At 38.3% G+C, this 21706-nt stretch overlaps 1 protein-coding gene and 1 long non-coding RNA gene across 3 annotated transcripts in view; one reads left to right on the plus strand and one right to left on the minus strand.

The window, feature by feature from the left end:
- Positions 1 to 21706, plus strand: part of LOC142463569 (uncharacterized) — a 45378-nt gene that overhangs the window by 20959 nt on the left and 2713 nt on the right. For both annotated transcript variants that reach the window (XR_012787454.1, XR_012787455.1), the window contains one exon: positions 9718 to 9800. This is a non-coding gene — a long non-coding RNA (uncharacterized LOC142463569). The remainder of the gene's footprint in view (positions 1 to 9717; positions 9801 to 21706) is intronic.
- Positions 1 to 21706, minus strand: part of KIT (KIT proto-oncogene, receptor tyrosine kinase) — a 55388-nt gene that overhangs the window by 6277 nt on the left and 27405 nt on the right. Inside the window, exons 2-16 of the mRNA XM_075566475.1 lie at positions 20058 to 20336; positions 19033 to 19317; positions 16006 to 16142; positions 11951 to 12110; positions 10883 to 11072; positions 9630 to 9745; positions 9416 to 9530; positions 8347 to 8531; positions 7865 to 7971; positions 7624 to 7750; positions 7155 to 7259; positions 6954 to 7064; positions 3793 to 3943; positions 2657 to 2736; positions 804 to 931 (exon numbers count right to left, since the gene is read on the minus strand). Of these exons, the coding sequence (XP_075422590.1) occupies positions 804 to 931; positions 2657 to 2736; positions 3793 to 3943; positions 6954 to 7064; positions 7155 to 7259; positions 7624 to 7750; positions 7865 to 7971; positions 8347 to 8531; positions 9416 to 9530; positions 9630 to 9745; positions 10883 to 11072; positions 11951 to 12110; positions 16006 to 16142; positions 19033 to 19317; positions 20058 to 20336 (2276 nt within the window). The remainder of the gene's footprint in view (positions 1 to 803; positions 932 to 2656; positions 2737 to 3792; positions 3944 to 6953; positions 7065 to 7154; positions 7260 to 7623; positions 7751 to 7864; positions 7972 to 8346; positions 8532 to 9415; positions 9531 to 9629; positions 9746 to 10882; positions 11073 to 11950; positions 12111 to 16005; positions 16143 to 19032; positions 19318 to 20057; positions 20337 to 21706) is intronic.

The raw sequence follows: 21706 nt of genomic DNA on the forward strand, positions 1-21706 counted from the left end.
TGTTAATTTTTAGCACAGGGTGCATGTTCCGTACAGGGCATAAAATCATAATTTCAAATGCATTTGGAAGGTGGAGTCAACATCTCTAACAAATTAACCATCGTAAACCACTCACTTAAGCTTTTTTTTAATAACTTTTCACCAGTGCCCAAATTAAGAGCCCATCATATAAAAATAGCTGGCTGCTGTTCTTGCTGTCTCTTCTTTTTATTTTAACAAACAATAGGGACCAACACAAAATATAAGTAAAATAGAATTTTGTTCAACTATGACTAATTAGGTTTGAAATGTGAATTGTTGCCTATATATTAAAAGTCATAGGCATTATTATATAGTTTGTTCATGAAAAACTTAGAATTGAATCAATGCACAGTGCCTGTGATAACATGCAACTGTGTATCTTTATATTAGGGACGGGCGCCTTTGCCGGTTTCAAATCTAAACTTTGCTGATTCAACGTTGGAGTCAAATTCCAAGTCAAGCAGTTTGAGAATTCGACGTTCGAGTCGAGCTCCGGAACAAATGCCCTTTTGTTTTTTTAAAGTAAACGGTCAACCTTCTTGGAACCAAAAACAAGAAGAAATAGAAATTTGGAAACATTCAACCAGATTTGAATTTTTTTCTCTCTCAAAAACTCAACTATTTTCTATCATTAAAAAAATAATAATAATAATAATAAAAAAAAACAAATGAGTTTTGGCAAAAGCAGAATACAACATGTTATATGGAACCAAAACCAAACCACCAGTATGCAGGTAAGAACAGTTTTTTTTTTCTACTTCAGAAGTCTCTGTAATACTTACATTTTTAGACGCAAGAAAGTTCATGCCCTTTGCAACCTGATATGAAAAGCTTAACAGATCTTCTGTATCCATAGCTAAATCATCCTCTTCAGGCATTGCAATGGTGACATCCTGATCAACATACGAGCCTATTTGGCACAAACGTTTAAACATTATTAAACAACTTTCAAACTAGCAAGTCTTTTGGTTAGACTATTACTGTATAATTCACCTTTTACAAGATAGCAATCTTCTGGAGCGATGATTTTAACATAATAAGGTATGTGAAGCTTAAACAAAATGCTTGGTTTGACGAAAAAGTGCATTTTGCAAAAATGTCATTATTTTATGTTAAGTGGAGAAAAAGAATGGTGGAAATAGCACTACAAGCTAAACAATATATGTGAAGTGCAAATTAGTAATATACACTTGAATATACCCAGCACTTACTATGCAAGGCTGCCAGGAATAAATGAGCCAAAACAAAGTCAAAAGAAAATGTAACAAAAACAATACAAACCGGCGCCTAAAAGGTCCAAAATCAGTCTGATAAAAGTCCAAGTGAAGAGAAACTTCAAAGTTGTGCTTGAACTTCTGTGCTTCCAAAATTGGATGAGTCCAGAGCCAATTGACTCGTGATATGTGGAATGAAGAAAAAATATATAATAGTGTAATACTGTTGATCAGACAAACATGTAACACAAACACAAGACAAACAACCACTTACAACAATAAACAGTGAAAAGCAAGGCTGAAAAAGAAGAGCTAATTTATTACAAATACAAAATAAATGACAAATATAAACAATGATCAGGCAACTGGTCCAGTTTGTATAAAACTGGAATCCTACTCACAAGATGCTGTGAGTAAAATCACAGTGTACTGCAGTCTTAGGAACAGCTTGTCCTCCGGTGGTGTCTGGCTGCTTTCCTGCAATTCTCAGACGCTTCCACGCTCTCCTGGATCCTGAGGTCTTTTGCTGGAGGTGTGCCGAGGTTTCAAACACTTGTTCCTGCGGCTACCACACACTGCGCACTACTACGTCGCCTGCGAATGCTAATGAACGCTTGCACTCTGACCCTACGCGTTTCGTGCGCGTGCACACTTCCCCCGATGAAGTGCGCACGCGCACGAAATGCGTAGGTTCAGAGTGCAAGAGTTCGTCATCATTAGCATTCGCAGGCGACGTAGTAGTGCGCAGTGTGTGGTAGCAGCAGGAACAAGTGTTTGAAACCCCGGCACACCTCCAGCAAAAGACCTCAGGATCAAGGAGAGCGTGGAAGCATCTGAGAATTGCAGGAAAGCACCCAGACACCACCGGAGGACAAGCTGTTCCCAAGACTGCAGTACACTGTGATTTTACTCACAGCATCTTGTGAGTAGGATTCCAGTTTTATACAAACTGGACCAGTTGCCTGCTCATTGTTTATATTTGTCATTTATTTTGTATTTGTAATAAATTAGCTCTTCTTTTTCAGCCTTGCTTTTCACTGTTTATTGTTGTAAGTGGTTGTTTGTCTTGTGTTTGTGTTACATGTTTGTCTGACCAACAGTATTACACTATAATATATTTTTTCTTCATTCCACATATCACGAGTCAATTGGCTCTGGACTCATCCAATTTTGGAAGCACAGAAGTTCAAGCACAACTTTGAAGTTTCTCTTCACTTGGACTTTTATCAGACTGATTTTGGACATTTTAGGCGCCGGTTTGTATTATTTTATGTTAGCTTTCATTGTTTTATAAATTATATTGCTTCCAAGTGACATTTATATAAATGCCGGGTGATTAATGACAGCTTAAGTCTTCAGTCCCTGTTAAGATGAAGACAGTAATTTCCTTTGAATGATACGTTGTAGTCTTGTCTTATTACCTGATCTCCTTTTGTCTGCCTTCGGTGGGACTACGTATGAAACGCCTGGCTTCATATCCATGTATTCACTCATTCCATCACTGTGGAAAAAAAGCGGAAGGATTGGATTCAAAACATTCTCTGTGTTTACAGTTCCACAAATGAAGAAGCCATGAACAAAGCAGAGGATATGAAATGTTTTATTTGGCAGGGAAGTATGCATTAGAATTCCTGACGTCCATATTCTTATGCTGCTGCTGTACAGGATGCTAGACTAATTGCTGATTGCTGGAGCTCCCTGGACCACTACTACTGATATCAACTAAACCATAAAAGAAGAAAATGGTATCTTATTTAATCTCTAAAATGCCTGCATTTGGCTTAGTTGTCCTGAAATCATGCCTGAAGCTTTTTGACTTCTATAATTTCTTCTCAGATGCCATATGCTGGTACAGTTTGCATCCAAAATGTAGCACGGTCAGGACCATCATCCTATAACCTCATTACAGATGTCAGTAACAGAAGTTAAAGCAATTAGTGTACATCCGTAGAGAGAAGACAGCAAGATCGGCCCCAAGGGATATTTGAAACCACTGTATTTTACATTAGGCTGACCTACTACAAATTCAGTGGCTGTGAATAGTTCACCTGAAAATACATATTCTTTCTGACCAGGGCACCCAGACACGTGTGGTATCCTAATGTTCATATTTTCATTTGTAGATTGCACATAACTGTGTAAATAGAAAAATGTCTGTGTAATTTTACTGATGAATTCGAAGTAGCCCGCCCATTAATCCAGCTGTAATCTGCCTCGGTGCTGAAGACCTGCACAAAAACGGTATGTTCAGATAAGTAAAGCAATAATCGTCACTCCAGTGGTCTTGATATAAAGCGTTTAATGTAGGATCAATGTTTGGTCCTTCCTTGTACCTTTGTCAAAATGTCTTGACCGACATTAAACTTTCACATTTATATCAAGACCTCTGGAGTGCCGACTATGGCTTTAATTGAGTGATTTGACTCAATTGATCCCATCAGCTTCAAATACAGTCTTCAATAGTATCAAATACAGTGCTATTCTTCGCTTCAAAATAATATTGTTCAAATATGTAAAAGCTTTTTCTTAGTCAGACCTATATCAGTATCATACTCACCAAACAAGATCTCTTGAGTTAAGAAGGTTCTTGTAAAGTGCTGTTTCTGAGTGGTCTTCAAATTTTTGGCAAATAAAAGAATCCCGCTTTCTTCTCATATAATTTAGAAGGTCCCCATAACAGCAATACTCAGTGATGACTAAAGTAGGTCCTGGGAGAAAAAAAAACCATGTTTAATTTACTTTTACAGACAAATAACATAGGGGGTTATTTTCAAAATACTGGAGCATTTCAGGTTAAGTTCAGGCCATTTTCACCTGAAAAAGGGTTGACACTTGGGACTTTATTGAACAAGCCCCTTCTGTTGTTACATATGTAAGTTTAACCCTTTCCCTACTGAATGCCAGAATCATAGCTCTCTCCCGCAATGAACAGACTGTTACTTGTAGATGACCTCACCCTATCACAGCCTACAATGAATCTGTATTTCTCCAGGACTAATAATATAGGAGCCAGCAATGAGGCGTCAAATGACGTTATGATGTCAGAAACGCCGGAGACAAGGTGGGGGGGGGGGAGCGAGTAGGGGGGGAAGAGCAGGCAGGCGGGCGTCGACAAAAAAGTTTGCGCACCCCTGAGTTAGAGTGTGCTAAAGTGTAGCACCGTTTAGTGCATATGGGCCACAGTGAGAAGGTGGTTGCCAAATAATTATTATACTAACCCCCGGTTGCAGAACAATTTGCTTTCTGGGCAAGAGATTATGTAATGTGTACAGGTAGTCCTCGCTATCCAACGTTTCACTTTACAACAAATGGCATATCCAACGTTTTACAATGCAACCCGTTTTTCAACGCCAGAATGCGTTATCCATCGCTCACCGCCACTGATTAACATGGGACTCACTTTACAACGGTTTCACTATCCAACGCTACTTCCAGAACGGTTTCCGGTGGATAACCGAGGACTGCCTGTATTAGCTGATGCAGCGCCACTACTTTTTATTAATAAATCCAAGGTGCTGCTACTTACGTTTGTTTGCAAAGTTACTGTTCCACCACTTTTTTGCAAGTTTAACATTTCTTAAAACTACTGTATATATTTTTTAGCAATTTTGACAACTGCCAAGAGTAAAGAGGCCTATGATGAATGAAAACTAATTTCCCCATGCAATCGCAATCCAACCTACTGCAGAGATAGTACCATTAGAACTGTCCCATGTTAAATTACAGGAGCAATCCATGCAATCTCCTACATATTTTTCTTTAAAAAGAAATCAGTTCTGTATTATTAGATAATACGTACTACTTTTTTTTTTTAAATTATTCAACTCTTAATGCCATTTTTTTTATATGTTAATGTAATGAGCATCCTTTGATTTCTATAGCAGATTTTAACACAATTCCCCAGCAGTGCAAGATCTTTGCAACACTTTCCTGTTTGGGATCATTTGTTGCAAATAATGAAGTACTGGGTACCCGGATACTCGGACGGATAATTTTTCTTTTTTTCCCTGGGTACCTGGTACCCGGTAATTTTTAGGACCCGGAACAGCACTAGTTGCCAATATTCCCAGCAGTATGAGCTGCAAACTGTAACAATAGATAATGTTGCCTTAGTAATATAAGAATACATTGTAGTTGCTGAGTTACAATGACTGAAGGATTGATTGAAACTGAAAAGCAGCCATTTATTGAACCCTGGGAAACAGGATCTGTGCTGACCAATTACGGGAGAACGAATCAATCGGCAGCTTAGGTAATTTGTTTTCAATAAAGGTAATCAAAGGCTGCATATACTATATTTTTTTTTAAAAACTGGGGGTTTGTTTTGTTAAAGAGACAATCCAAGCGGTACTTTAAGTAAATGATATGTGACTATGAGCTTGAGGAGCAAATAAGGAAGGAGAAAAACGGATTATGAGGTGAAGAGCATGAACACAAGATCAAAGAGTTGTGGTCAGCATTCAAAGATAAGTTGTAAGCATTCCAAAAGAGAAGTGGAGATAGTTTCTTCGCTTGACAGAATAATAATTGATTTCCAGAAATAAATGAGCGCATGGATTTTCTAGTGTCACGCTAAACACTGCATTCACTTGTACACAGATCTCACTGACAAGGATTCAGAAGAAAGTGATACAAGTCAGAATTTATTTTTTTAAATCTTTTTCCATCACGCATTCAGATGCGAGTTTATTTAGCACGTAATTTGGCAGAGACAGATACAAAAGGAAAGTGGATCACTGCTAGACCTCTCTATGGATTAGTTTGTGTTTTTCTTGTCTTTAGCAGAATGATCGATGTATGTCTTTTACATTAGAGAGAGCAGCAGCAGTCCACTGCAGCAAAGCTTCAAGCAACTTTATACAGCCCCTCAGGCCCACACCCTCTGCCTTATGCTGGACATGATTGCAGCCCTATTCATTTCCCAGCACTGGAAAGATGGCTTCACAGCACATAATGGGCTTATGGTCAGACCCAAGTCCGGTGCATACTTAACGATACGTTAACTTCAGGTAGCTTTAAAGCTCAGTAATGCTGCGTTTTGTGCTGTTTTCAGCCATAATGAGCCCATGTGTTACTATAACGGAAGTTAGAGCCAAGGTTATGCAAAAGAGGAATTCCCCCTAACAACGCATATACACAGAGCTCTGTTACAGTTAACACAAGGATTTAACATTACGGTAGTTAGGTCAGAGCTAAAGGTGGTGTTACTCACATCCAGACCCAGAAATAGGTATTTTACAGGGTGTGGATAAGTGTAAGACCACATTGTATCATTATTTACAGAGTTCTTTTCCTCTCCTGCCTTCTCTTTTTTAACTTTAATAAAACACATATTCAGGGAGCTGATAGAAGTACTGCCATCTTTGGGTAACAAATGCTTAATGCCAGGTTATTTGAAGCTGACGCAAGGCAGTGCTAACTTGACATGGCATTAAGCATATGCTAATGAGTTAACTAACAAACCTTGTTTTTGCATGTATTTAGCTTTGAGGATACTCATTAAATGGAGGGAAACGAACGTCCGTTACTTAGGCAATGACACATTACTAGGCCAGATTTAACAGACCTCCGAGGATCTACCACAAAGTACCAGAAGTACTCATCACGTATAACCAACCTCATAATAATCCACTTTGTAAAACACCTTCTGTACCCATACTGCTACTAAAAGGGTTATTTAGCCCAAACTACCAATCATTACATTCATTTCAAATTTACCTCCGACAGTGCAGGCTCCCAGAAGATTCACAATGTTTATGTGATGGCCGAGGTAGCTTAAAACTTTCAGTTCAGACATCAGGGCTTCCCTCTCGGTAGAATGGGCACTTGCTGCAATTAGAGAAGTTTTTTAATATTCAGAACCAAGTTTAAGATTAAAATGACGATCTCGAGGTCATATGAGATGAAACGAAAACTTACACTTCAGCATTTTAACTGCAACAGTCAATGCACTGTCTGATTTCACGAGGCCGTAAGCAGTAGCTTCGATTACTTTCCCAAAAGCTCCAGCACCAAGAATTTGACCTAATTTTGAAATAATAAGACAAAAACTTGGTTACACTGCTCTGCAGACAGAAAAGAGAAATAATAATCTAAAACGCTAGACACACCCTTTTGGTGTTGGGATTAATGGAATGAAATGAGGACAGTTTTGTGCAATATGTGTCCAAAAGGCACCGTGTGGACATTTATTTTTTGGAGTTTTTTTTTAACTGTGGCTCTTGATATTATCAACTTCACAACAGAACGCAGCTTCATGAAATTGATAATGTTGCTTCTGGACAATGTAGTGTTCATCTAAGATCCAACGAGAGGTGGTTGTGTTTTATGGATGCCACATAATGAAATAGGCATCAAAACAATAAAGTACAAAGTATATTAAACTAACCAAAGCAAAGTCTGTCTCTGGGGAATTCCCATTTGTTGTCATAAGGAAGTTGCGTTGGGTCAATATAAACGTAATTGTTTCCATTTATTTCCTCCACCACTTTCCACTGAATTTCATACTTTGGTTTCTGGTAGGAAAAAAAAACCAAACAATATAAAAAATATATAATTATTTGCATGGCTTCTAGCTACGGTTTTAGCTGACATATATTGAGGGTGGGGAAAACAACCAGTTGCCAAACCTGTATGTATTTGTACATGAGCACCGCGACGGCAATGCACATCAATCCCGCAGCCACTATAAACCCTATCAGCAGAGGAGTAAACAGAGTGTGGGCACTGAGCTTTTCTAGGGATAAACAAGACAGGGTATATTATCGGGATGTGTCCGTTTCAGAACTGCAATCTATGCTAAAAGAATATTTTGAGAAACCACAGTGAACCAAAAAATATATTCTTTTAAAATGTGTCCATGGAAATCAAATCATTTGCTTTTACCACGCGACAAAGTCATTACTTGTATAAGAGTAAACAACAAATTAGTCAAGAACCAAACTCCTACAAAGTTCTAGTACATTTCTTGTGAGTGAACACATAAAAAATATTGCAGAAGACATGGAACTACTTATTAGCTAAAGGTACGATTACCATAAAATCGTGTGTATTTTAAAATGGAGCGGCTTTAAATAATTAGCAAAACGGTGTTGATGCTTTGTTTAAATACCTTTAATGTCAAAGCTGAAGATAGAAGAACTGCTTTCCACCTCATTAGATGCTACACACTGCACTGTGCCATTTTTCTTGATGGCACTAACATCAATGGTACTTTCTACCACTATGCGCCCAAGTGATGAATTTTCTTGGCTAAACTTGATATCCACTGGTGAAATTGGTGGTGAGTCGGGGCACCTAGGAAAATAGTATTACATTTTATAAACAACTGAAACAGGTTACATTGTAGTAACAATACCAATTTAACAACTCATCGCCATAAGCTTTACAGTATGATTCAAATATGTAAATTCCAAGAGTTGTTAAAAAGAGAGACATGTCAAATCGTATTAACAAACCGAACAGCTGTTTAATGGGTTAACATTTTTATGGCAATGTATGTATTTTTGATTGTTCTACAATAATACATAGTTTGTTAATACGAAATCTGTTTCTCGCTAGGCAATGGTACTTGATCAAGACATAAAAGTAAAGTAACAATATTTTAAGGGAAAATAGGTATTTACCCCGAGTTCCCACAGTAATTGCAACAGGAGTTGTAGAACTACACAGCTGTTGGTTACAGAATGCCGAGTACAAGATGCAAGCTCACTGGTCCCCAATGTTTGGAAAAACGCAATAATGCAAGGCAATGTCGTATATGTGTGTTATGCCTGAATATCAATCAGAAAGCAAATCAGAACACCAAATACTGTGCTCTGTTAAAAATATTTATTCTGATGAAGAAGTATATTGGATATTGTACACAACAAAAAGGTTTTCTAAAATCAAATATGATTACAAAAGTATAAATACACATTAGTTCAAAGTATTAGACCCACTTCATTAAGTTATTTGTTCATTGAAGTTGACACTAAATTAATACACTAGAAGTGTTAATATTAAGTAAACACATTAAAATTATATGCAAGTAATAGTTGTTGGAGATTTTGTTAAATATTTTATTGGAATTAATATTGAATTTTGGGGGTTCAAACTGTTTCTTGCATACTCTTTTAGGGCGCAAACACTCGCAAGCTACCAGCAAACTCAAAGCAGTACATAGTTACACTTTCAGTTACCTTTGCTCACTTCCTGGACAAAAGTACCAGTCAATAGTGGGAGCGGGGAAGCCAGCTGCGACACACTGAAGCAAACCATTGCTAATTCTTTCAGCAATCAGGATTTCTGGTCTCGCTGCATAAAAAGAGGATTACAAAAAAAACGGATTTAATGATATTTAGTCACAACAAAGCAATTCTATTAATTGACCTGAAAGAATGCATGTAAACATACTTTTTACAAGAACGTTGAATGTGATGGAAGAGTTAGCATCGGAATTGGCCACATAAAATGTGTAAACGCCTTTCTCTGTTCCTTTCAGTCGGATCAAATGAAGTTCACTAATGTACCTGCCGTAAAAAAAACAAATGGACATCTTGTAATTAAGAATGCAACTGCCAGGAGGTAAGCTAGTCGGGCCAGGTTATGTCTAGATTATGGCTCTTGGCCAGGTCACTCACTAGGCCTGAAATACAATGCAATTAAAGTATTACAGGCACCTGTTGCAGCAAAGTGGTTATTAAAACAGAAGCAAGAAAAGCCAAACCAGTCCGGAACCATTATTGTGCTATTACAGCTCCAAGATCATGTGGCTTTTGTGAGACTTTTAAGCCGTATGCTGTACTGGTGAATGTCTTCACTGTAACGTAATGTAACTGCATTCCTGCAGTGTTTTACAGTGATTCCTGGGTTGTGTAGCCAAGCTATTGCCTATTTGTTGGCTCTTATGCATAGATTCACTAAGGTCCGCGTTAATAGTAACGCCTTCTTCACAAAAGCTTTAACGCTTATATAACGCAGTAATACTGCATATTTTATTGCTATGATAAATATGGACTCAATTTCATTCCAGATTTATTTATGAGCATGCGAATTAGCTTGCAAGTGCAATATATTTAACAACTGTATCGCAAATGAGCATGAAAATGAGTAATTAACGTCACACTCCTCATTCACTAAACTTTGATACTTCCAGGTATTGGGCTATCGCCAACAAATAACTCCAGTTTTTATCACCTACCTAAATGATATGAATATCGCTACCCATGTCTGAGTAAATAAAATATCACCGCAATCCCATTTTTTAATAGCGCCAGCAGCTATATTAGCCTTTTGTACGCCTAGGCCTAAATGTTATGATGCATCCGTTTCTTCCATTTACGGGTTGCAATGTTGTATTGGACAAGTCACAATCCATCAAGTTCAGTTTGTAAAATGATACACAGCAAAGGAAGAAATAAAACCTGAGTGTATCTTCATGTCTTCTATAGGTTCCCCAAACCTGCTTTATTCCACGGTTATTACAGTGGTTCTAATGCAGACAAGGATTGTGGGCTATAATATGGAAATGATGAAGCTAGGACATCACAATGTAAAAAATGTTCAATTGTCTAATTATTTTAATATATCTAAAGCAAAAGTAATATTTGTATATACAGTATCAGGTTTCATATTTGTTACAAAGATATCAGGAATCCTTCTCTTACCTGTTGTCGCCCTCATCTCGTAACTCAACAAAATGGTCTGACGTATTTAATAGGGTTTCATTCATATAGGTCCACAATTCTTCATCTGGCCTGGGATAGGCTTCTATATAAATCCTTAGGACTAGGTTCTCTCCAGCATTTACATTTACTGTTGTGTTATCTGTGACTGTCAAGTTTATGTATCCTACATCTGATGGGAAACAAATATTGCAAATCAGGCTGTATGTATTTTTTAACCAGTGTTTAATATTTTTGCAAAGACCTTGAAGTTCACACTTTTTTATTGGACCGACAGTAGAGATTAGATAACAGCGTACAAAGCACATGAGGAAGAGACATGTAAGATCTAGGAAGCTTAGATTATAAGATCTTTGGGGCAGGGACTCCTTGTCCTAATGTCAACTTTGATGTTGAAGCGCTTTTTCCTATTATATCATGTGTATTACTACTGTAAAGCGCTATGTACATGGATGGAGCTATATTATGTCTCGGCGTGCGCTGTGCGCACAAGCACCGCCCCCAGTACCTGCCTTGGCGCAGATTTGGCAGCATCGCTCCACGACGAGTTTTCTCAAATACAAAAAAAAATTATTTGGAACTCGCGACGAGGGCGTGGCCACGCCCCTGCCGGCGGTTCAGCCAATGAGGGTGAACCAGTTGCGTGAGGTCATGGCTAAGCCCTACAAAAACCCCACCACGTCCCCTCCCGTCAGATTCTCTCCCTCTCTCCCAAGACGCCGGGCGCGCGTGCTACAGTGCTGACTGGGACCGCAGCCTAAAGATATACATGCATGTACAGTACATGCATAAAGCATGCTATAGATTCACCAATGAAGAATGTATAATAAGCTATGTGCTCTATAGATTTATCGATGAAGTAAACATAAGGACTGCAAAATATGGTGAGTGTGCACAGCTCTCCCTTATGTCATTATAAAGAACGTGTTGCTCAAGTTAACTTTATTGCAATATAATTTTATTTTAATTGCAATGCAAAACCCTGACAGAAAGGAGATACTAAATCAAACAAGTAGCTGCCATAGAATACAGCTCCTCGAAGTTACTTACCTATAACATCTAAGGTGAATGTGACATTTGTTATGCCAATAGTATTCTTTGCCTGACAAGTGAATGTTCCAGACTCATTAAACTGAATTGAACTGCTGCTCAGAGTTAAATTAAGTTCGTAGGAGTAATCAGCCTGAGATTTGCTGCGTTGAGTGACAACCTGCCAGAGAAAGAGAAGATTAGCAAATATCCTATGAAATATCTTCACTTTGTTTTCTTAACTTTTGACACAAGGATGACAAGATATTTTTTAGACACCAGGATATCCTATTTCCTTAGGCCACATTACAAAGACAAACTCCCAAATGTTTAAACCAGTTCACAATATATGCTAATACGCCTCTTACACTGTTTTATCGGCCACGCTGTTTAGAAGACATTGCAATGATAGAAACAGAATATAATAATGGCCGTGGCTAACGACTTGAATGCAAAGCACGAGCGATGATTCAGGAGTTTATTACTATTATTGCGATATTACTGATTATCCCGCCACCATTCTACTTCCATTAAAATATGCTAATTGGAAGGAACTGTGTGGCCGTATCTTTATGGGCAGACAAAAGAAGCTTAATGAAACTGCCTGGAGATAGGAAATGGAAAACGATGCTGCAGGGATTTCTATGAAAGGAAGGAGAAATATACCACATGTAGCCAGCATATAGTGTTTCGCTTTCTAAGCTGCCAATCAAAATGTGCTCTTCGGGGCAGGGAAGGTGGGAGACAGCCAGTGACTATTACTAACGTTGCAGATGTTATGTAGTATAAATCAGTTCTGACAGACAGGTATAGGCAATACTTTTTTTTTATACAGTAATATTCAGTTGTCAATCATTACCAGAGGTCACAATTTGTACATGTCATTTGCAATTAAATGGGAAAAAAAGATTCCGGATTGTTAACATCTTCATCGGAAGCTTCAGATCCATCTACTTCTATTTTAAATATTCTATCATACTTTTATATTTGTCTGTTATTTTGTCATCTTCATTCGACATGATTTTGACCTATAAAATCTCCTTCTGCTTCAAAATGTTAACGCCTCCAACATATTGCACTACTGGTTGTGCATTAAACAAAAGAGCATTGTTGGTGGAAAATCCAAAACCCAACAGATGAAACATGTACAAGTACTAATAGCGTTGAGCGATAACAAAAAACGACCCGTCATTTATCGCGATAACGATCTTTACCACGATAAACACTCAATAAAAAAAATATCTAAAGTCGCCAAAAACGCTGACTGGTAATTTATTGTGAATTACAAACCTTTTGAAAATGCATTTCATTCTTAATAAATGTAAAAGCGTTTTAGAATATTTTAATTTGAAGAATGAAACATTTGATATGAAAATTATTTTATAATAAGCCCCACGACGGCCCCGTTTTCATGTCCATGCACACCATTACCCTCTCTCTCCTGCACACATTTAATGGGCATGGGGGAGGTGTGGGTTAAGAAGTTTGAGAGAGTACGAGAGGTGGGGGTTAAAGAGTATGAGAGAGGTGGGAGTTATAGGGGCGTATGAGAGGTGGGTGTTAAGGGGCATGTGGGAGGTGGGGGGTGAGGAGTATGAGAGAGGTGGAGGTTAAGGGGCATAGGTAGGTGGTAGTTAAGGGGCATCTGGAAGATGGGGGTTGTGGGGCATTGAGGAGGTGGTGATTAAGAATTTAAACTGGGGCAATACTTTTGAGTTGAGCCGCTCTTTTAATAGCTCCGGGGACCCCCTGCTTCCCGAGATACTTGCCCATTTAGTTGCCAGTTTTTTTTCTAATCATTAAGAGAATTCAAAATGGTCGCCAAATCTTGCGGCTCCCAGAGGTCAACAAGGGAATGACGTTAAGGCTTCCCATTGGATGACCGTTTAAATGTCTAGGATTAACACCGGCAACTAATCAAGTAAGAATCTGGGAACCTGGGATAGCAAACCTAAAAGCACCACTGGGTTCGATTTATGTAAAAAAAAAAAAACTATATTAAAAGTAGTAGTGGCTATGTTTTGAAAACAGTGAACAACGTACAGTATGCCTTAAGTCCTGATACCTTGTTTGCAAGGCATGTTTGTTGGCCCCTCCAGCATTGTCAGACTTAATGCATAGTAGGAGTGTTCTCAAACAATGGTTTGGAGGTTTCTGCATGCTAAGAACGAGGAGCTTCCAACAACACAGTTACCATGATTCTGTAAACAGATATATCCATAGAAACATAGATATGTAAGAAAAGGTGTTTTTGTTTTTTTGTTTTCTAAATTGTTTCAGCAAAATAACAACACGTTACATCCCTGTAGTCATTGCAATAAGTGAAGTTGTAAAGATATTCCGTCTCTCCTACTGTATGTTCACTAACCAATAACTTCATATGAGAGACTGTCTCCACTAAGTATAATTACTTGTTTACTGACTCATGCAAAAGTAAATAGTATCACTTATTAAAGCAAATGGCAAATATTTACAGTAGAAAGTAGAAGCATATGTTCATTAAGGGAGAAATAACTTGTATGATAAAAAAGTATATATATATATATATATAACAGCAATAGTCTTTCAATTTAACTTTTTCTTCCCTTTAGGAAACTTAGTGAACTTTGAAAAATAATTTTATTTCCCAAGCGTTATTTTCAACATTTGACAAAGGCATTCCTACACAATAATAGTGAACAGCAGGCTCATAAATATTATTTTATTACATGTAAAAGGAGTGACACCCTCATCATAAAAACTCCAATTAACGATAGCATTCTCCTCCCCCCCCCCCCCCCCCCCATAAATTCAGAGTTAGGAAAAGACTGCTATTGGCTTTTTGGGGTTTGTTTGTCAAGAAGATTGACAAGAAGTAGTAGCTGGTGAGTTGTTTCCACTTCCCTAAGGCAAACTCAGTGATTGAAAACATTGTGGCAGAGCTGCAGAACTCAATTATAAATTGATTGTGTGGAAGCACAACTCTTAATAACCAGAGAAAACTTACCATAAACGTTTGACAGAGGCCTATTCATTCAGCTATCATCAGATACACTTTCACATTGGACACAGGCCATCTTTTATTGAACCTATCCTCTATTAACATCACAGGCAATAGAGAATTAGACACTGTGATATATTGCTTAAGCGGCTATGAATAAAAACCAGATACATGTTTATATAGAGGATTTGTGACTTTTTGACAATTGTGGAAGTGTTTCTTATTCTCCAAGACAGCACTTACCCATTTACTGTACTATTACTAGGGACACTAGATAAAGTAACACCCTATTATATTATTTTTGTTGTTCATTAAAGTAATTATGGATGCAAACTGTCCTCTGCTGTGTAGAGACACGCTGATTGATTAAGGGTCATGGCAAGTTACTTAGTCCTTCAAATACGGAGAGAATTCGTTCAAGCTCAGCTTGTTTGATGACATTGTGTGTGATGGTCTTGCATTTCAAACTGTGCATAATAAACACACAGGACAAGCATACATAAGCTTAGGCTGTTTGGTGGTGTTGTCTATGTCACTTTCAAGCTTAACTTGTTTGGAAGTGTTGTCTGTGCTAGGATTGTTAGATTTTTGCACCCTTGTCTTGACCAAAACCACGCCTTATTCTGACAGGTGCGTGGCATTATATTTCTTTTTTACTACACTAACACATTTCTTTTTCACCCCTGGGTACGGTTAAGGTTGGTTGACTCCAAACACGGTTTCTTTCAAGGCACTGCAACACATGTGAATAGATATTTCAAAGTGCACTGCTCTTATCGTTGCTTAATTCACAGTTTTCCCTCTGCGGTGTTTTCAATTTGAGAATGGAAGAAGACCCACCAGCTGCTGACTTTATTGCAGTCCTTCCCTCAATTACGCAAGCTTTTCAAATCACAGAAGCTTTCATGGGCACAGCAAATTAATATACACACTGCATCACCATGTTTTAATAATTTAGCACTTATTGCAGGCCATTATTCAAGATGAATTTTGAAGCCGTCAACTGCATGGAATGTTTGGTGAAAATTGTGGTCAATGCAATACCAAGATTGACATAAATGTACCATACGTAATAATAGAAGTGAACACTGCTTACCATATTCTGTGGATCAGCCCAGCGGCCTACCACAGTACTGTACACATCCCTTATTGTACACGTGACTTCACATTTTTCTCCTGTCTTGACAAGTTGTCTCGTCTTTGACAGGAATATAGTAGGCAATGTTTTGTGAACTGCAAAACAGGGGGCGGGAAGGGGGGGAAAGGAGTAATGACCAAAATAGAATGTAACGGCAAATATGCATTCTCCCAAGTTCTGTAGAAATTATTTCAAAAATAAAATAAAAAATCCTAACCAAGATTATTTAATAATTGAATGTTGAAAGGCATATACAAAGCAAAATTGTGTTGAATTATCAAGAACCCTTTTACATATTTGTACTGGAAAATGTTCTTGAATTATTAACCCAACATTTAGAGTAAAAAATTATTGTTGGGTTATAAATTTTTGTACACTGCATAGAATTTGCAAATGATGATTATTATGATTATTAGCAGATACAGCTCAACCTCCTTATAACGCTGTGCTTGAGGTCCAAAGAGTCACATCGCGCTATAAGCGGATCGCGTTAGAAATAATGTACAATTGTATGCATTGTACAATAAAGTATTTAAGATACCAATAATCGTGTTGTAAAGTATTCAGAAATACGAAAACTGGGAGCCACGCTTGCATCGCATTATAAGCGGATTGTAACGGATCACGTTATAAACGGGGTTGAGCTGTATATACATACAATTGTAAAACCAATAGAACAGCGCATTGCAATGACTATTGCACCACCGTGGTTTGGCAAATTACATTTATGAGTAAGTAAACACTAATAATGCACCTTTTGAGCAGCGTAAAGCTGGAGATCCCAGCAATTAAGTTGGGTTTTCAAAATGCAAGTCATAAAAAAAAGTTTGTGTATGTGCAGTAGAGCTCATTGTAAATATGTAAATATAGTGCAAATATAGTGGTAATTAGAGATAGGTGGACTTGTCCAAATCCTCTTCCCAGATTTCCCTGGGCTCTTCAGACAAAGTCCGATCTGCACCGTGGTGATTGGATTTTCAGATTGAAAAAAATCCAATGTCAGATTCAACATAAATCCAACTTCGGGTTGGATTCCATTTGCTGGATTCAGATGTTCAGTAATAGAGAAAAAAAAAAAGAAAACGGCGGGTTTGCCTTCTTGAGACTGATCCGCGGCTGAAAGGACCCGCCCAATCCATGGCGGATTCAAATGAGAAGAAATCCAGCCACCTCTAGTGGTAATGTCACTCTAAAGAGCATAATAACTGCAAGGAATATCTGTGTGCTGTATACTGAAACAGATACTATCTGAGAACACATGGGGCATTTCATGCCCACTGACCAATATAAAATGCCCACATGGACAAAAAAATTAAATTAAAAAAATGAACATTAACAAATAAGACTCATTATGATGCATTGTTTACTTATTGAAAACTATGTTTTGACAAGAGTATTAGATCCCTTAGCTATTTCACTCTCATTTACAGTGATGTATTTACGTCAAAAGATAGAGCCCTCTCCATCTGCCTGTTACAAATGGGGGTAGATTGTGTTGTACCCCTGGGAGGAATTTGGAATCATTAGCTCCAGGGGTCACGTGTTAATGGATAAGAGAGTATTACATCTGTAGCTGAAAATCATGACTTCATTTAGTAAAGTGAAGGGAAAAAAGTAATTTTCTTGGTGGCTTGGGAGTAACATTGCGCATTATGGCTAGAAGCATGCTAACTATCACAGCAAGCCAGTCATATCCACCATTCAATAAAATCAGGGAAAACAGAGGTATTTGTGCTGTTTCAACACGTTATAATAGCTTTGGGTTTTTGCACACTCTAAAACGTTTATTTTGCTTGCATTCAAGAATATCTAAAGTGGAAATAATACACTCTAGTAAGCTATTAAAGTAGGGATTTACAAAAGTGTATTTGAAGTACAGTTAATCGGACAACATTAAGCCTTGCTATCCATCTCCAATGTTCTTATTCTATTGGCTTGCATGTTTATTATCATTGTGCATAAAGCTACTTGGCATTTTCACAAATCATTAACACAAAACAGAAGGAACCCGTGCTGCTCCCGTATATTACAGTTGTGGATTATTTGGCATTGTTTCACTTGCTCACTTGGCATGTAAAAGTGCAGGTGTTCTAAGAACTGAGGGTGTCTGCCCTCCATTCTCAGGTCACATAGAACACAAGCTAGAAGTGTCTCATGAGGTCTTGGGAAATATATTTTAACAGTTTCAGTGCTGCAAGGTTCTGCAATACAAAGTGGCGCATGTGCACTGCAGGGCCTTTCAGCATTGAATACATTAGTTCATTTTTGTGCCACTGGAGCCTGATTAGGCTATGGCCCCAGTCCTCCCTGCTGCACGCGTGCCTGGCGGCACGTGCAGACACTACAGCTGCGATCGGTGGTCTGTAGGAGAGCTCTAAGGGAGCGCGAGGGGCGGGGCCATGATGGGAGGCATGGCCATGACAGGGTACATCTGCCCTGCCATTGGATGCCTGCCGACCATGTGACTGCGTCGTGGGAAGACAAAATTCTAGTCTTCCCTGCCAGCGTACGCGTCACAGCGCTTTGCGCGCCCACACACACAGCCACTGGGGCCTGACCCATAGAGAGCTATGCTGTGGTGTATGGCGCACACGCCATAACGCACGCCGCTGTGACCACCGGGGGCTCAGGCTTAGAAGCTAGTGGATGAAATTCCTTGAAAATGAGACCCGGCAGCTTTCCATTCTACTGTATATGTAACAAAAATGCGAACTTCTTCAAAGATCCCATGCCAATGTTACTTGTAAATCTCCTCTAATTCTTTCAAATCAAGCATTCACAGAAACACAAGATGTGTGATCTGCATACTTACAGTATGCAATGGGAAATTATGTCACCAGCAACTCTTCTAATGGGATTTAATGTAAAGACAAAAACCCGGTGTTCATGACAATTAGCTTAGGGCATTACTTGCTGTTCACACCTAAGCCTATTACTGATGCTTCTAGGGACAGAAATAAAATGAAAAACAAAGGTCATAGTCACCTGGCTTAATGTTCAAAGTGAACGGCTTTGATGTCCTCACATTCCCATTTTGATTTGCGGTGCAAACGTAGCAGCCCTTGAAAGACTTCTGTACATTTGTTATGTTAATTCCTTTCTGTGTGTCTGCAGTGAAGGTGAAATCCCTCGGTAAAGGGGAGCTATCGCACCTCTTTATAGCATAGTGAACGATGTCTGGATCAGAAACAGGACACATCCCAGAAGCGTCGCTCCCTTCGTCTCTGTCAACGTATGGGCTACTACTATCCAAAAAAGGATATAACGAATCTGCAACAAACCCCAAACAAAAACAGTATTTGTGCGTTAAAACACACGCCTCTCTCTGTACATCTATTTTTATCTATATACAAATGTATATACATCTCTGTTTATTTTATCAACTATAACAATCATACAGACGTGTGTGTGTGTGTTAGTCTCAGTCCTGAGTCTGATCTCTCTGGGGATCAAAACCCTGCATTTCAACCATTATCACTCGCATACAGTGCTCCCACTGGGCAAGGGATTCTGGGAAATGACATGCAAATGAGCACACAATGTGTCACCTTTTGCCTGGAATATCCATTCACATGGAGCCCATTTAAGCTGATGTATCGCCGTTCACACAGCTTTTAAACACAGCATCGGACTAGCAAAGCAAGTACAAACCACTCACAGGCATGTTTCAACCTTGATGGGTATCATCAGTGTGAGGTTGGTTTGTACTTGCTTTGAAATATTTCTAGGCTGGGTAGGTTTACCATAAATTTTAAGTTATGGTGGGTGAAAAAGGCGACAGAAAACCTCCACCGTTAGTATATAGCCAATAAAGAATATCACTTGTGAGCACATTCACATGTCTTAGACCGGTCTGCAACCCTGCCTTTCACCATGATCACCTAGCATACAGTGCTCCCACTGCAGCAAGGGGTTCTGGGAAATGACATGCAAATGAGCACACAATGTGTCACCTTTTGCCTGGAATATCCATTCACATAGTTAGTTAGTTATATTTATAAACTACTCACCCTTAACAAACACATAAATGGAGACACGTCCCAGAGAATCTTTACTGGTACACGTGTACCTTCCAGTATCTTTGCTTGCTGCCTTCTTGATAAAAATCTCCTGGTCAGTGATACGGCCATTAAGTGACTGACTTTTCAGAATTCTTGGCTTCCTTGATGGTCCCGGCTTTTGAAAACTCCAGCTTATTACAGTATTATCCATGCACAATAAACGTAAATCTTGACCAACATTAATAGTTAAGGAGTCTTGTTTAGGGACAATTGAAGGCACTGCACCCCCTATAAATACAAACACAAGAGAAAACGTACATTATATTCAGGGAAAGCCCATTAGGTATGACATTAAAATTCGCACACATATCACAACTTAAGAAATTACTAGTTTAGTACCATAAAATACACATTTCAATTACAGTATGTTAACAACAAAAAAAAAAAGAACAGCAAACATGGTGCTAAATTATCACGATACAAACTTTAGGTGACGGGACGACTCAACTCAAATCAGAATGAAGTATCAAGGAATAATACGGTTAGTACTGTAGTTTGGTAGATACTGCCTTCAAACTATTACTGGGTCCTCAATTAGCAAATACGTTTTCATAGATAGCAGTGCATTGTTTATTCACTTTAGACTACATTGATTCCAATTTTGTGACTGGGGTGATTTTCCTTTAAGTAAACACACGTGTCTAAATGTCCAATAACAAGGGTCCTGGTTAAAGTGTAATGGTGAAATCTGCAACGGTCACTTATTCATGCGCAGGACTGAAAGATACAGTAAGTACAGCAAAGAGACAAATTAAAAGGGAAGGCACACTTAGGAGTCACTCAGCTATATTTTCCCCTATTTCAATTTGGGTTATTATTATATATAATAAATAAATATTATATATTATTATATAGTGTTTCCGGAGAAAAGCGAAACATATTAATTTTTCACAAGATACAAATAAGTAAAACAGTTACTGTAAGGAAGATTTAATCTGTCTACAGAACCCAACTACTCGTGTCATTTGTTTTGACCTGCTACATACAAACAGCCAACTAGTTCCTAATAAAAGTATTCCATTTTCATCCAGCAGTACTTGCTTACATAGTGGGTGCCCGCAGCCACTCCAGCGTTCAATAATGGCAAAAATGCAGCAAAGTTTATATAATATTACACAACTGGTGTATTTTAAAAAAAAATAGGATTTAAGTTAAAGCTCCTTTTAATGGTAGGAATTAAATAAAGCAATTGGTTTGGTCAAATAAAAACTTGGGATTGTGTGTCGATATACCTTAAAGCTGCAGAAATACCCTACATGTGTATTTTTTTTTTAAATAAATCAGTTCTGTACTATGAAAAAATACTTGTAGCATTTAAAAAAAACAACTCTAAATTAAATTTTTAATGTATTATAATGTAACCAGCATTTTTTTGTTTGTATAGCAACCATTTACATAGTAACATCCCCTTCCTCTTCTGATACAGGCTCTATCTGGCACACCCCTTTTTGAGCCCTGCCCTCTCTCTGGCAGTGCACCAATTGTATCTAGTGACTGCCGGGTCACATGATCTTCCCCACAGAACTTTGCATCTTTGGTCCTCTTCTGCTGCACGGACAGCCATTTAGTGAACCCTCGAGCCTAATCTTCACCAATCG

This window comes from Ascaphus truei, chromosome 1 (genome assembly GCF_040206685.1).
Source record: "Ascaphus truei isolate aAscTru1 chromosome 1, aAscTru1.hap1, whole genome shotgun sequence".
NCBI classification, from domain to species: domain Eukaryota; kingdom Metazoa; phylum Chordata; class Amphibia; order Anura; family Ascaphidae; genus Ascaphus; species Ascaphus truei.